The sequence below is a fragment of the Pelophylax lessonae genome (genome assembly GCF_965119305.1).
Source record: "Pelophylax lessonae genome assembly, chromosome: 7".
Taxonomy (NCBI): Eukaryota; Metazoa; Chordata; class Amphibia; order Anura; family Ranidae; genus Pelophylax; species Pelophylax lessonae.
This window is the reverse complement of record NC_138774.1, coordinates 53,194,663-53,211,281: the sequence shown is the minus strand read 5'-3', so window position 1 is coordinate 53,211,281 and position 16,619 is coordinate 53,194,663. Positions and strand designations below refer to the sequence as shown.

General features: G+C 44.2%; 1 protein-coding gene across 1 annotated transcript in view; it reads right to left on the bottom strand.

Moving 5' to 3' along the window:
• COQ8B (coenzyme Q8B) overlaps positions 1 to 16,189 on the bottom strand; it is an 83,164-nt gene extending 66,975 nt beyond the window's left edge. The window contains exons 1-5 of the mRNA XM_082263138.1: positions 15,855 to 16,189; positions 10,882 to 11,067; positions 6,058 to 6,339; positions 1,271 to 1,337; positions 1,096 to 1,173 (exon numbers count right to left, since the gene is read on the bottom strand). Of these exons, the coding sequence (XP_082119264.1) occupies positions 1,096 to 1,173; positions 1,271 to 1,337; positions 6,058 to 6,339; positions 10,882 to 11,058 (604 nt within the window). The 5' untranslated portion in view covers positions 11,059 to 11,067; positions 15,855 to 16,189. The remainder of the gene's footprint in view (positions 1 to 1,095; positions 1,174 to 1,270; positions 1,338 to 6,057; positions 6,340 to 10,881; positions 11,068 to 15,854) is intronic.
• Positions 16,190 to 16,619: the final 430 nt, after the last annotated feature.

Sequence of the window (16,619 nt, the reverse complement as noted above, 5' to 3'; positions counted from 1 at the left end):
CCCCCTTTCACGGCCTATCATTTTAACTGGGAACTGGAATTGGGAAGTAAGTTGGACAAGGAGGACTGGCAGCACATGACGGCAGCTCTCTCAAAATGTTCCAGAAAAGTTTTGATTCTAGAAAATGCTTATAAAGGTGTTCTACAGATGGTATTATACCCCAGCCAGGCTGGCAAAATTTATACCTGCGTATTCTCCCTTGTGTTTTCGTGGATGCACTCAGGAGGGAGCCATGGCACATATTTGGTGGACATGCCCCAAGGTGCGCAGACTATGGATCAGGATCTATGCTTTGCTCCGCAATCTTTTTCAGGTCACCCTGAGGAGAGACCCGTATGAGGCGCTTCTATGTAAACCTATACCTGACTTGACCCGTAAGCAACGTCAGTTGGCCCAGCATTTGTTTACAGCTACGAAATTGACAATTGCCCGATCATGGAAGACCCCGTTGCTTAGTTTTGAGGCTGTCAAAAGCCGTATGAATGATATTCTAATTAATGAAAAATTGACAGCCATAGTCTTTGATACCCATGATAAATTTCTTAAGGTGTGGGACCCCTGGATCTCGACTGTTGCCCCCTCCAGATTTCAGACCACTCTTCTTTCCCTTTGATACCCCCTGGAACACTCGCCCCGCAGGACCCGTTCTCTCTTCCTCCCCCCCCCCCCCCTCTCCTTAGTCTTTTTTTATTGTCGTTTCTTTTTCTTTTTTTTGTGTTTGTCTCCTTTTCTCACCTCTTCTTTTACCTCTTCCTCCTTTGTCTCTTTGTGCTGCTTTCTTCTCTGGCTCGGTACTTTCAGTCCATGCCTAAGTTTGCTTCCTGGAACGCTCTGGGACTTCTTCTCCTGTTGTTTCTATTTGCTATGTGTCACTAGGGGGGACTTTTGGTCCCTGTCGCATGCTTTTTTTTGCGGATATACGTTATTTGACTTACACCGATTTAAAAGTTTGGCTTACGCTCTGTGTCTGCATTCTGTTTTGCTGTGACCTGTCTCATGCGTTCCATTCGTTTTTTCTATATTGTACACATACGCCTTGTTTTGATGTATGTTTATGCCTTTTCTTAAAATAAAAACCCAACATCCAACGCTCACCTTCTGTCTTCTTCTCCCCTTTCAAAGACTGTTTTGCTGCCTCAGTCAGAGCACCAACTCCAAGGCTGACAGCTAGGCCTGTGCGATGAGATCAAGAGACACAAAATTAAAGTACCAGGCAATATATTGGGAGAGCAAACAGAATAAAGCAATTTCCTCAAGAAAACAAGATTACCCCCAAAGTTTGCCATGCGGCTGAGACGAGATGCAGGCACCTTCCTCTCCCGAGCCCTCTCGCTGAGCTGTCAATAAAACATAGCACTCATGAGAAGGAGGATTTGTGGCTCCAGAGTTCCAGGCACATAAAATGTTAATAAACATATCAGTATGGATGTCACATTACTTCCTAAAACCTGATCAATAAAAAAACTGAGCTCATAATAATCCCCCACACAACGTTACCAACAAGATCAAATACCCAACTATCAGTCCCTCGCATCATTTCAGGGTGCTAGGTGTAATCCTGGACCATGACATCTCCTTTCAGTGTCACGTCCAATAACTGACCAAATCTTGGTGCCTTCACTACTAAAATTTGCCCCTCCGAAACCAATGACAACACAAAAAAACTATAATTCACTCCTTGGTTATCTCCCAACTCAACTCTCAAAACTCCTTCTCAGTTGGCCTACCTATACACAGGACATTCCCCCCTTCAGTCCATTACGAATGTTGCTCTTAGATTCAACCACTTTACTAACCAATCTGCGTCTGCCACACTTCTCTGCCAGTCCACTCCTCACGATACCAACAACAACATACAAAGCCGTCCATAACTCTGCTCCCTGATACATCACCAATCTCATCTCAAAATACCAACCAAACTGTCCCCTCCACTCCATTCTAAGACCTCCTGCTTTCTGATCCCCTCCTCCCATGCTCACCTCCAGGAATTCTCCAGTGCCTTTCCCATCCCCTGAAAGGCCCTACCTCAATCTGTCTGGCACTCTCCTACTCGGTCCACCTTTAGGCAATCCCAGAAAACTCATCTTTTCAGGAAAGCCTATCCTGCCTCTACCTAAAACTTGTTTTTCTACCTTTTCCATCAACTTATCTCTTAGGCCCCTTTCACACATGTGGACCGTTCAGATCCGCCTGTCAGTTTTTCAGGCGTATCTGAAACTCATGCACCCCTATGGGGCAGCGGATGTCAGTGGAGACATGTCCACTGACACCCGTTGCCATCCGATCCGATTCTGTCCGTCAAATCCGGACCGATGGAAACCCTATTTTCCATCCGTCTGGTGGATCGGATCAGATGAGAATGGACAGGCGGTCCGTTCTCATCCGATTCCCCCATAGAGGACAGCGGGGACCTGACAGCTCCGTCTCCGCACACAGAGCAGAGATGGAGCTGTCATCCACCTGCTCAGCTTAGAAAAACTGAGTCCACCGACGGAGCGGACAGTGTGGAAGGGGCCTTATAGTTTAATAACTTTTGTACCTCTTGCCCTTCCCTTTAGATTGTAAGCTTTCACAACAAGCAGAGCCCTTCTAATCCTCTTCTTTGGAATTGTATTCATAACTGTAAATCCCAGTTCACACTGATGTAAATTCTACGCGGATTAGATCCAGTCCAATCCGAAAGGCATAGATGCGCAAGTCATCTGAAAAAACATGGTTTTCAATGAAGGCCATTCACATCTAAGCAGTGCGATTCTAAACTGGTTTAAAAAAAAAAAAAAAAAAAAAAGTCCTGTTCAAGTTTAGTGCAGATTCAACGAAAAATGTTATCTCCAGCTATGCCAAATCCCCACAGAAATCGCATTAATTTGCATTGGAATCGCACCTGTCACCAGAAATCCCACTGTGATATTGCATCAGATTCGCACTGCATCAGTGTGAACAAATACTAACTGTTCGATCTCCCTTTATTTTTTAAACTGTTGGCACTATATAAATCCTGTATTATAATAAAAAAAGTGGATATTATATGATAGTGATGCTTTTATTATGTTTCACTTGTTTTATTGGAATCTTTATTAGCATCACTGCTAAATAGGTACAAGTCATGTATTGACAGATAAATGCAAATCTGTAATCAAATCATTGTGTGAATCTGGCTCACCATCTGCTACTGGCTCTAAACTTTACATTACATTAGGCCTCAATACTTTAAAGAGGCAATCTATGCAAAATTGCTGTATCAGTTATTGTTAGACGCTGGAGAGTTACACCATCTGATAATTTCTCAAAATTCACTGGAACTCGATTATTAAGAGATTTATAGTTAAAGCGGAGCTAAACCCTCCTATCCTTTACAGTCAAGGAAACTGCGTCATAGCCTCTGTCTCATCAGCAGTTGCCAGAATACTGCACATGTAATCAGTTATGACACCAACCATTTGATGGCTCGACAGTTCATTTGAAAGAATAAGCAATTGTGACAGTCATCATTCAATCCATTGCCTTCAATATAAGGCCTTTCACACAGGCTGTCCGACCAGGTCTGCCCGTCAGTTTTTTAGGCAGAACTAACCGGACCATCCATTTACCCCTATGGAGTGGCGGATGTCGGAACACCCACTGCTATCCGATCCGATCCTGTCCGCCAAATCAGATGGAAAATAGGACCACCATCCATCTAGATTTGGCGGATCGGATAAAAACGGACAGGGGGTCTATTTTCATCAGATCTCCCCATAGAGGAGAGCGGGACTCTGACAGGTCCCTCTCAGCACAGTGGGCAGAGATGGACCCGTCATCTGCCTGCTCAGCCGAGGATCAGCAGAGCGGAGTCTGTCAAATGGATCCACCCTGTGTGAAAGGGGCCTGTTTTGGGAACCGTTAAAAGCTATGGGTTTAGTGTCACTTTAACCGCTTGCCGACCACCTCACGACTATTTACTGCGGCGGTCAGCCCCTCACAGACAAAGCGACGTAGGTCTATGTCACTTGCCTGTGAGGCTCTAGGGAGCGAGCGCGCGCTGCCAGAGGCGCGCTCCCGCGCGGTCACGGACCCCCCTGCGCGTGTGCCCGGTGGACCCGATGTCCGCCGGGCACTCGCGATCTTCCGTTACACCAGAAGAAAGGCAGGCGGCTAATGTAAACAAAGCCGCCTGTCATTCTTCCCTGTGTAAGAACGGAGATCAAACGGTTCTGCTATGTAGGACCGTTGATCTCTGTTCTTACACCAGTAGCCACAGCCAATCACAGTTAGAAACACGCCCCTAGGGACACACTTAACCCCTCCCTCTCCAATAAAGTTAACTCCTTCACTGCCAGTGTATATGTATAGCACTGATTATTGCAGTAATGTCACTGGTACCCCCAAAAGTGTAAAAAATGTCAGTCAAGGGTCCGATCTATCTGCCGCAATGTCGCAATCCCGTAAAAGAAAAAAAAAAAAAAAAAAAAAAAAAGATCGCCGCCATTACTCGTTAAAAAAAAAAAAAAAAAAACACAATAAAAATGACAAAAATCTTTCCCTTAGTTAGTAAACGCAATAACTTTTGCGCAAACCAATCAAAATACGCTTTTTGCGATTTTTTTTACCAAACATAGGTAGCATAAAACAAATTGGCCTAAAATGTTAAGAAAATTTTGATTTTTATATTTTTTGGGGGGAATTTCATATAAAAAAAAATTGTGAAATATATTGTTATTTTTGCAAAATTGTCGCTCTTTTTTTTTTTGTTTATAGCGCATGATCAAAAAAAAAAAAAAAAAATTTTCGCACAGGTGATCAAATACCACCAAAAGAAAGCTCTGTTTGTGGGAAAAAAAGGACGTCAAATTAGTTTAGGTACAGCGTCGCATGACCGCGCAATTGTCCGTTAAAGTCACGCAGTGCCGAATCGCAAAATAGGCCCTGGTCAGGAAGGGGGTAAAATCTTCCGGGGCTTAAGTGGTTAAAGTGGAACTAAACCCATGGATTTAACGGCTTAAAAAAAAAAAAAACAATTTAGGGAAATGCAAACTGTCATATATGCTTGTACTCTCCACTAGAGATCGACCGATTATCGGCAACCCCGATATATTGGGTGCCGATATGCACTTTCCCCGATAGATCTGTATCGGCGTATGGATTTGCCGATATTTAGGGAAAGTGCATGCTAGAGGCATCACCTCTGTACCGGTGTCCATAGCCGACGGTCGGCTGACTTGTAATGACAACCAATGCGACTGAGAAGCCGCTCAGCTGTCATTACAAGGAGCGGGAGGGGACACCCACCCCCCTCCCGCGGCTCCCCTCTGTCTCCTGTCCCACCAGGAGACCCGGCCATTCTACCTCCACCGCCGAAGAGAAGACCCAGGTCTCCATGTAAAAAACCCGGAAGTGATGTCATGATGTCCGGGTACTCGGCGCCAAATTAAAAAAACTGACAGCATTCAAAACAGCCAAACTTGGCGTTTTGAATGCTTTTCAGTACCGAGGAGGGGTTTGGGGGTCTTTTAGACCCCCAGATCCCTCCACAAGGAGTACCAAAAAAAAAAAAAAAAAATTTTCATGTCCGAAAATATCGGCAGATATCGGCTGATACCGATATAAGATGAGAAAAATATTAGTATCAACATTAATAAAAAAATATCGGTCGATCACTACTCTCCATCAAACTGTCAAACCATCAAATGGCTGGTGTCATAACTGATCACATGTGCAGCACCATGGCTTTCGCAGATCAAAAACGGAGGCTAAGATGGCAGCTTCCTTGGCTGAAAAGGATAGGAGGGTTTAGCTCTGCTTTAAATTTTGCGGGGGGAAAATTACTATAACTCAAACAGGCAGAATCTGGGGCAGCTGTGCATAGTAACCAACCAGCTTCCATCTTCAGCTTGTTCAGTTAAGCTTTGCAAATGAAAGATAGAAGCTGATTGGTTGCCATGCACAGCTGCCCCAGTTTTAGTAAATCCCCCTCAGTCTGCACACCTGTACTGTTATGGCTAATTGTGAAAAGGTCTATGCAGTGCTTGTAGAATGAAGCTACCTTAACCATTTTACTTCCTAGCACTAAGCTCCTACCTTCTGTCTCTTGGGTCTCCCATGATCCTCTGCTCCATCCTGGGCCTTGGCTTCCCGCGCTCTCTGTAGTTCATCAGCTGTGAGTCCTCTGACAGTGCTGTAACTTCTGACTTGTCCCATGTTCATTCCGGATGTTCCTGTGCCTGTCTTCTGAGACCCCGGATTAGGGTTAGTCCTGGGGGGCGGCTCCTCTTCTTCTGGAGGAAACTCTGACATCACATTCCACGTATCTGCACTGAAATCAGAAGATTCCGGGCGCACTCTGGAATCTGTCTGACGGACCTATACAAGAAACAAAGTGAAAGCCAAATTAATAACCAAATTAATATAAATAATAGAACTTTTATCACAGTAAATAGAGCAGTTTGGGGAAAAATGTATGCCCAAACGTTTTATTGAAGTTTTCAAGACAGAAATACATTAAAGAGCTTTAACAATATTGAACATTTCGGAAAGAGTATTTTACTATCTGCTGACCTGCACTTCTAATACTGCTCATTACTCGATGATCCATATCAGAGAAGAAAAAGAAACAAATTAACATTCCTGTAACAAAAAGGTAGCTGCTGGATTCCTAGTTGCTCCTCCAAGAGCTATACGAGGAGGAGAGAGGGAGGACCATATTAATATGGCCGTAAGGCCGGTGTCCCCCTTCCCAACTATTGTGGCATCGAAAGGATCTAGTATGACAAACCATAAAGTATAGATCTAGTATGACAAACCATAAAGTATAGATCTAGTATCAAAGAAAAAGGGCAGGGATAACTGTTCCCTTGGGTTCAGGACCACCATAACGTTGAAGGACTTCTGCCGGTATCCAGGACTGCCTTCACCATTATACAGGTCCCGCCATACAGGACCCAGATGCGATTATCCTTCATCTTGCATCTTCCATCGGATCCACTGTGGGGACTGTCCTTTGCACCATGCATGCTGTCTTATTGGAATACCTGTTTTTAACATGTAAGTTACTACATTAAATTATACAGCTGTTCATCTACGTTTATGACTTGGCGCCCTTGTTCTTTTTCTTTGTTACATGTTTGGAGGGTATCCCTACCTCGAGGAGCTGCCTTTCTAATCTTCACCCCAGTACTCTGATTTGGACTTTTTGTACTCTTTCATCAGCAAGGATCCATCCACTCGGGATCATCGCATGATTGAATAGGACTTCTATACATTTGAGGTTCTTGTATCTTGTTTGCCCTGTAATATTTCCATTGTCACTCAATTCATTTTTTTTTATTTATTTTATTCATTTATCCATTTAATGTTATTTACATTTAATTTGTGATTTCATCTGTGGCACCACTGGTCATGTGGTACCCTCCAGAGTGGTCCAGTGAGCGCTGATTCACTGACTTAGGTCAGTGTGTGTCTTTTTATAGATCTAATATGACACACCATAAAGTATACCCTTGAATGGGGTGCCTTAGCCTAAACTTTATTTATAAGTTTGAATACAGTGCAGAAGGGCTGGAACCCGGAGTCCCTTTTTGAAAGAATCTAATCCCCCGTTGGTCCCGGTGACAATTTTCACCAGAGAAAAATAAGGTGAGGTTTAAACTATTGTGGCATCGAAAAGATCTAGTATGACAAACCATAAAGTATACAGTGGGTACGGAAAGTATTCAGCTCTAGGAAGGGTTCTGGTCGTCCCAAACGTCTTCCATTTGAGGATTATGGAGGCCACTGTGCTCTTAGGAACCTTAAGTGCAGCAGAAATCTTTTTGAAACCTTGGCCAGATCTGTGCCTTGCCACAATTCTGTCTCGGAGCTCTTCAGGCAGTTCCTTTGACCTCATGATTCTCATTTGCTCTGACATGCATTGTGATCTGGAAGGTCTTATATAGACAGGTGTGTGGCTTTCCTAATCAAGTCCAATCAGTATAATCAAACACAGCTGGACTCAAATAAGGGTGTAGAACCATCTCAAGGATGATCAGAAGAAATGGAAAGCACCTGAGTTAAATATATGAGTGTCACAGCAAAAGGTCTGAATACTCAGGACCATGTGATATTTCAGCTTTTCTTTTTTAATAAATCTGCAACAATGTCAACAATTCTGTGTTTTTCCGTCAATATGGAGAGCTCTGTGTACATTCATGAGGAAGAAGAATGAACCTAAATGATTTTAGCAAATGGCTGCAATATAACAAAGAGTGAAAAATTTAAGGGGGTCTGAATACTTTCCGTACCCACTGTATATTTATATATATATATATATATATATATATATATATATATATATATATATATATATATATATATATATATATATATATATATTTATTATATATATATATATATATATATATATATATATATATATATATATATATACACATACATACACACACAAATATATATATATATTATATATACATACACACACAGTTCCTCTAAAGCATGTTGTACAGCACACAGTGCTTGTGCTGTGTAATTTGGCCCCCTGTATCGCCTAGAATACCTGGCTGATCCTGCCTGCTTCTGCCCTCCCCCCTGTAAACTGACCACGTTAATCACAGCTGCTGAGGCCGACACCGTGGTCAGTTTATGTGCCTCCATCATCTGTGCCCCCCCCTCCCCTCCTGCTGATGAAAAGACATTAACATTTTCAAACAATCCTCTGTGTCTTATAACGTTCGGTTCCCCAATGTGTGCGCGCCTTATTTAAAAAAAAAAAAAAAAAGCTGTTCCATTTCTTATTTCACAGAGCCGATCGGCGCTCACCTGACTGTCCACCTCTCTCCTCCTCCTCCCGACTGACGTCAGCGGGGGATTCTTGGCACCGCCTTCTGTAGCTGTCAGATCAAGAGAGGCGGCGGATCACATTACGCGCGGAGCACCACTATCAAATAAGGTATAGAACGACATTTTTTTCTTTTATAAATCACATACACTGGGGCACTGATCAGTATCAGACACAGAGGTTTCCATGAAGATGGTACAGTGGCTTAACAACCACTTTAAAGCAGTGTTAAACCGAAAAGGAAACATTATCCACTTGCCCTCCGGAAGATTTACCCCCCTTCATGACCAGGATAGGTTTTACTTTTTGGCACCGTGTTATTTAACTGACAATTGTGCAGTCATGCAATGCTGTACCTAAAGAAAATGTATACCATTTTTTTCCCCACAAATAGAGCTTTCTTTTGGTTGTATTTGATCACCACTTTTTTTTTTTTTGCACTATAAAAAGAAGAAAAAAATAAATAAAATTATAAATATTTTTTTTTATTTATTTATTTTTACTTTCTGCTATAAAACAAATCCAATAAATTTTTCTTAAATCTAATGTCTTCATAAAATTTAGGCCAATATGTATTCTGCTACATGTCTTTGGTATAAAAAAAAAAAAAGTCCCAATAAGCGTATATTGATTGTTTTATGCAAACGTTATAGCGTCTACAAATCGGATAAGTACTGGATTTTTTATTTTTTTTATACTAGTAATGGTGGTGATCAGCGACTTATAGCGGGACTGCTATAGTATGACGGGCAATCTTACACTAACTGACACTTTGTGGGAACCAGTGACACTAATGCTACAAAATATGCACGGTCACAGTACTGACACTGGCTGGGAAGGGGTTAAACATCTAGGGCGATCAAAGAGTTAAATGTGTGCCTAACCAGTGTTTATGCATACTGTGAGGTGCTTTTACTAAGGGATGTGCCAGTTTTTAATCCCCGAAACAAAAAATCGCCACATCCCCACTGACTGGCCATAAACTGGTCATAGACAGCTCAAATTTCCACAGACTGCTGCTGAATCAGATTAAATTTGCACTATAGGTACCACCTAGCTCAATAAAAGTCAATCTAAAAATTGATTGAGTCAGGGAAAAAAAAAAAAAATGTTGGCCCACTGACTGTATCCTATCAGCTGCTTTCAATCAACTAGCAATGCCATTGTATTCAGGCAGATGCTGCGGCTACCGGAATATATTAGTCGGCAGCATGGACGGGTGAGAGGATCGTTTTTTTCATGGGCTAAATGAGAGGAAGTTGAATAATGTATGACCAGATTAAAACAAGCGATCGATCATATAATTATCTTTCCTTCCACCATAGGTGGAAGAAAAGAAAATTGCTTGATTTCTAAATCCAGTTTCAGGGGCCCTTGGGATTGATGCGCCATTTGTCTTTGTGCTGAAGACCCAGAGACAAGGTCAGCAGTCACGAGGGGATCCACCAACTGTTGTCCAACCAGCCTGGAATGGAGCTTCTCACTGGCAGGAACTGTGGTTTGGCACTGGAACTCAGTCATCCTATCTGCTCTGCGCCTTAGTCCCTCCTTCCCTTCCTAAGGCCATACATTATGCAATTATCTTTCCTTTAACCACAGGTTGAAGGAAAGAAAATTGCTTGATTCTCAATCTAGCAAGTGATGATAGGAAAATCCCCCCCAAAGCTCTACGCTGTTCTACTAGCGAGCAGCCAACCCTGCCATCAGAACACACTGATCACTCTAATCGTATGCATAAAATCCAACAGGCTGGTTGCACTGAAGTCAATCGATGGATCGTCTTCAGTACAACCAGCCTGCCCATAGATAAATCGAATCTCAGCCAGTCCCTGCTGAACCGACCAAGATTCAATCCATCTAAGGCCAGCTTTACTCTCCTAGAACGATTACAGAATAGGACATCATTTATTTTATTTAGAGAGAACAAAGATATTTACAAATTTGTGTGATGTGTCCGCCTTTCTCACCGAGCAGCCAACCAGGTTCTCTCGTTCTTGCTAGTGGGCAGGTTAGAAAATGAAATGGAGAGACGAATTGGTTCCTACCTGGAGAGTTCTTTTTTTTTTTTTTACCTGCATATTTGTGAACGCGGTTCCCACACATCGCTCAGCGGTTGCCTGTGCGGATCTCACGGTGGCTCCCAGAGTGGATGCTGTAGCGGCCATCCGCAGTTCTTCACAGCCCATCTTTGCTACGGCCTGTGCTACGCGGGACGCTCCCTGTAACACCAGCGCCAGCTCGCCCCACATTGTACAGGTCTGAAATGTAAAATGTCAGCGTGAGAACATCTTTATATACTTAGAGAGGTGTTATTGCAATCACATGCACAGATTTTATGAGAACTTGTGACATTTTGAAGGTCATTAAACTGGTTTATAGAGCTGTGTGTATTACCATAAGTGTGCAACAACGTATAGATCACCCACCATTACATCGCACAGCGCCACTTTTATATTTCTTACTAATTCCTCACAATTCATTATAAAATGATTACTGTGACACTGATTAGGAGATTTCCCCTCATTTCCTGGAAGATTTTAAAGAGGAAGTAAAGTCCCATGCATAGTTTCTACCTATAGGTGAGCCTTATTATAGGCTTACCTATAGGCAGTGCTGTATTTTGGCCTAGGCCTAGGGCGGCACTTTGCAGGGGGGGCAGCAAAAAAGCCACCCCCCCCCCCCCACCTGAGACTCTATTGGCCACTGGTTGCTAGAGCCGACTCTCTCACCCCCCCTCTCACTCTCACTCACCCTCTCTCACCCACCCCCCTCTCTCTCGCTCTCTCATCCCCCTCTCTCTCTCATCCCCCTCTCTTATCCCCCCCCCCTCTCTCTCTCATCCCCCTTTCTCATCCCCCCGCACTCTCTCTCTTTCTCTCTCACCCCCTCTCTCTTATCCCCCTCTCTCTCTCATCCCCCTTTCTCATCCCCCCTCTCTCTCTCTTCCTCTCATCTCTCTCTCATCCCCCTCTTTCATCCTCCCTCTCCATTCCCTACTCTTTCTCATCCCCCCACTCTATCCCACCTCTCTCACCCACCCCCTCTCTCTCTCCAACCCCCTCTCACCCCCCCTCTTGTGAGATCTCAGGGGTTCATGCTGGGACTTGTAGTCCTTCAATATTGGAGGGAGTCACATCTGTTAAAAAAGAAGTGGGGCAAATTTTCATAGGAGGGTGGCACCCAATTTTAGTCTTGCCTAGGGCAGCACAAAACCAAAATACACCACTGCCTATAGGTACTGTAAATATCTCCTAAACATGCACTGTTTAGGAGATATTTACTATATATGCAGCAGATGATGTCATCGGTGCATGCGCACCATAGGAACAGCCACCCGTGCCGTTCCTTCAGAATCTTGTGCTGTGAATGGCGGTTCTCTAGCGCATGCGTGGGAGTGACGTCATCGCGGCTCCACCCAGTCACACAGCTGGAGTCTGCGGACCCGGAAGAAAGACGGGTGAAGATGGGTGCTGCCTTCAGCGATTACATTGCATGACTGAAGGACTTTGTTTTCAGGCAAGTTTCACATAATGTGCTAGTATGGGAGAAGTATGTGTACCCTGACTGCAAAGCCTCTGTCTTATCTGTACATATTTTGGAGTCAGTGGAAGAAGGGGAGGATCAGAGAAGACAGGATCAAACAGCCTTTTTACACAATGCAGAGAATTAACCCCTTAGGTTCCACAGTGAGTATAAAAAATATGCTTTACAGCATATACAGACTGATTTTACTGTTGTGGGTTTAGTAGCACTTTAAATATTGGCTCAAAGTTGGCTTTCAAAGACAGAGATAACAGGAAGGGGGCAGGGAAGAGATGTGTTTAACTGCTTTGTCAAATGTCAGCAGTACATTTATTGCTGGTGGGCGACTCCCCCAGGCACTGAGACATACCTGTACATCACAGTGAACTTCCTGGTTTAGAGGTGTACAATGCGCGTGCCACCTGAAGATCCATGCTGTGATTGCACAAAGCATGAATTTATCAGCAGGTTACAGCAATGTTTGTAGCTGTATACCTGCTGATCTGCTCTAGCAAATCACGGCACAGTGATCTGTGTTAGTAAACACAACACACAAATATGGCTGGATTTCTCCCTGCTGTCAGTAACCATTCAGAACTGAAAGCAATTCGACTTCAGCCAGATCTGTAAGTAAAAGCAGCACACAAGTAGCCCCCCTGATTGCCCTCCTGATCACTCCTGTCACCCAGTCAGTGCCATTAGTACTGAATTATCACTGATCGCTGTATGAGTGTCACTAGCAATGTCAGCGTCAGTTAGCATCCCTCCCACCCAGTGTCAGTTAGTGTCAGATTTTCCGCCACACTATCACAGTCACTCTATAAGTCGCTGATCACTGCTATTACCAGTATAGCATCTGTACAGAGCAGTATCTTGATCACGATCAGAACTATACTAGTGTCCCCAATACTATAGTTTCCCCAAAAACGCAGTTTGGTTTTTACCAATGACATTTGACCTTAAAAGAGGAATTCCGCCTGGGGAAACAGAAATTAAAAGTCAGCAGCCACAAATACTGTATACAAATACTGTAGCTGCTGACTTTTAACCACTTTAGCACCAGCCGTCGCAGATGTACTGCGGCAGGCTGATGCTCCCAGGCAAAAGCCCGTACATGTAATAGCGCTCGCCTGGGAGGAGCTAGGGGCGATCGCGCGCCGCCTGAGGCGCGCTCCCGCCCCCGCTTGTCAGCGGGGAAGCTAATGCGTGTGACAGGTGGCTCCGATGGCCGCCGGCCACTCGCGATCTTCCGCGGCTGACAGAGAAGGACGGACGGCTGATGTAAACACAGCCGTCCGTACTTCTCCCTGAAGTTATCACAGCTGTCACGTGATCCTGCTATATAGGATCACATGTCTCTGATAACTTCACAAGCCACGCCCCCCCACAGTTAGAATCAAGCCCCTGGGGGTCACATTTAACCCATTCATCACCAACAGGGTTAACCCCTTCCCTGCCAGTGTCATTTTTACAGTAACATATTTTTAGCACTGATTACTGTAGCAATGTCACTGGTACCCCCAAAAGTGTCAGTTGGGGGTCCGATCTGTCTGCCACAATGTAAAAAAAAATAAATAAATAAATAAAAAAAAATATATCGCATTACTAGTAAACAATAAATATGACAAATCTTTCCCGTAGTTAGTAAACGCAATAACTTTTGCGCAAACCAATCAAAATACGCTTATTGCGATTTTTTTACCAGAAATATGTAGCAGAACACAAATTGGCCTAAAATGTAAACATTTTGATTTTTACATTTTTTTTTTTTGAGAATTTCATATAGCAGAATTTGAAAAATATTGCTTTTTTTTTTTTTTTCAAAATTGTTGCTATTTTTTTGTTTATAGCGCAAAAAATAAAAATCACACAGGTGATCAAATACCAATAAAAGAAAGCTCTGTTTGAGTGCAAAAAAGGACGTAAATTTTGTCTGGGTACAGCTTTGCACGACCGCGCAATTGTCCGTTAAAGTCACGCAGTGCCGAATCGCAAAATAGGGCCTGGTCATTGAGCAGCCAAATCCTCCGGTCTCAAAGTGGTTAATAAATAGTCACTTACCTGTCTAGGGAGCCCGCGTTGTCAGCACCCCAGCCAATTTTTGGATCCGCTGTCAGGTGCTGCCGCTGCCGATTGTCATAAGAGAAACCGGAAGTGAAGCCTTTCAGCTTCACAGCTGGTGTCCTGCCAAAATCTCCAACCACGTTATTTGCGGTGACTGTACACTGGGAATAATTGGAGATTTCGAGCACTTGGTGTTTTCACACAACACCGGCAGTCTATACACCCGAGTACATGGTATAATTAGTGCAGATTCTTACTCCTAGAAACCAAAAACATGGCCGCCTCCAAGGTGGCGACAACTACCGGGCGGGGTAGGAATCTGCACTAATTATACCATGTACTCGGGTGTATAGACTGCCGGTGTTGTGTGAAAACACCAAGTGCTCGAAATCTCCAATTATTCCCAGTGTACACTCACCGGAAATAACGTGGTTGGAGATTTCGGCAGGTTGGAGATTTCGGCAGTACACCGGCTCCCTACTGCGCATGCGTAAAGTGCACTGGGCTTGCCAATTGGCCCAGAGGCAGAAGGAGGAGGAGGAGGAGGGGGGCTGAACTTCTGAGGGATGACCCCGCAGCGCTGTCTCCTAGGAGTGGGGAAGACTACTTGTACCTGTTCCCCTCTGAAAGGTGCCAAATGTGTCACCGGAGGGGGGAGGGAAGGCAGATCAGCAGAAGTTAAACTTATGGGTGGAACTCTGCTTTAAAGCGTTTGTTAGCCCAAAATGTCCTATTCCTGACATGTGTCTGCTGTACCATGTTCTTGTATGAGAAAGTCCCCTGTTCTCTTTGTATTGCTTCCTTTGTGTGAAATCCCTGGTGTTCCTGTCCGTCCCTCTGCTTTCCTATTAAAAACTGACCACACTAAGCAGCACTACACACTGTGGTCAGTTCTCTAGCTATGCTGGGAACTCAGCCTGCTCTCCTCCAAAGATCAGACTTGTCCCGAGAAGCCGCCACTGCACTGCCATTCACTGGGAAGATCAGTGTGCTGTTGCTTCTCATTAGTAAACTGAGCCTGTGATTTTTAGGGGGAAGGGTCGTTGCAAACACCAACATTTGTAGAGGCGAATAAATTCTAACATGTGAAGAGTGTTTTTGCTCTCAGAGACTTCCAATCCTGGTTTTAGCTCCTCCTCACTTTTTGTATTGTGGTCACAGGGGCAGGAAGTGAGGAAATAATCCCCCAACGGGGTCACAGACAAAAATACAACCTCAAAAGGAATTCTAATGTCCCCCAAACAACTAAAACCTCATTGGATGGAGTTGGGTTCAGAGGATCACAAACTAGACTTGTGGATCACTCAGAACACTGACAACACAGCCAGCCATGACATGACACATCATACACACCGTTGTATTCCAGCATCTGACACACAACAAGACGACTACAAGGGTCATTCGTCATCCAGACTCTGACACTATAACAGCATGAAAATATTACTCAGACAGAGCTCACCTTTCTCTCTTTTGCCCTTACTGTGCTACTTCCGTCGCCATCTTTGATTATGGCAAGTTCTAAACGATGGAACTCTGCCCGTCTCGGAGCCTCTAAATCTATGGAGCGATCCTGATAACTGTCACAAAGCACGCAGTAAACAGTGAGACCGAAAGGAGATGCTAGAATATGGATCGGAAAACTACTCCAAGTGAGGGCAGAACACGTTCTAATTGCAGCCAATCAACATAACGCGTGATTTCAGCCAATCGCTAACTTTTTGTTGATGGCGAGCTTGTCTTCGAATTAAAAGACAAGAGCTGCGATTGGCTGTCAGCAAATGCCGGTGCGTAAAGGTTATGTATTAGGAGGACGTGCCTGCCGGTGGGCGGTCACATGGTTTCATAACAGCGGTATCCAGGAGGGGCGTAGTTATATTATGATATAACTCGACTCCTCCTACCGTACAAGACCCGGCCCCTTCTGTACAAACCCCACAACCCTTCCATGACAATCTCCGCCCCCTCCTGTGCAATCAACTCCCTCTCCTCTACAATCTCCTCCCCGTCCCTCACAATCTCCTCCCCCCTTGAGTACAATCTCCCCTCTTCCTTACAATCACCTCAATCTCCTGCACAATCTCCTCCCCCTCCCTCATAATCTCCTCCCTCTCTTGGACAATCTCCTCCCCCTCCTGTATAAGATCCTCTCCCTCCCTCACAATCTCCTCCCCCTTGAGCACAATCCCCCACTTCCTGCAATCACCTCCCTCTCCACTACAATCTC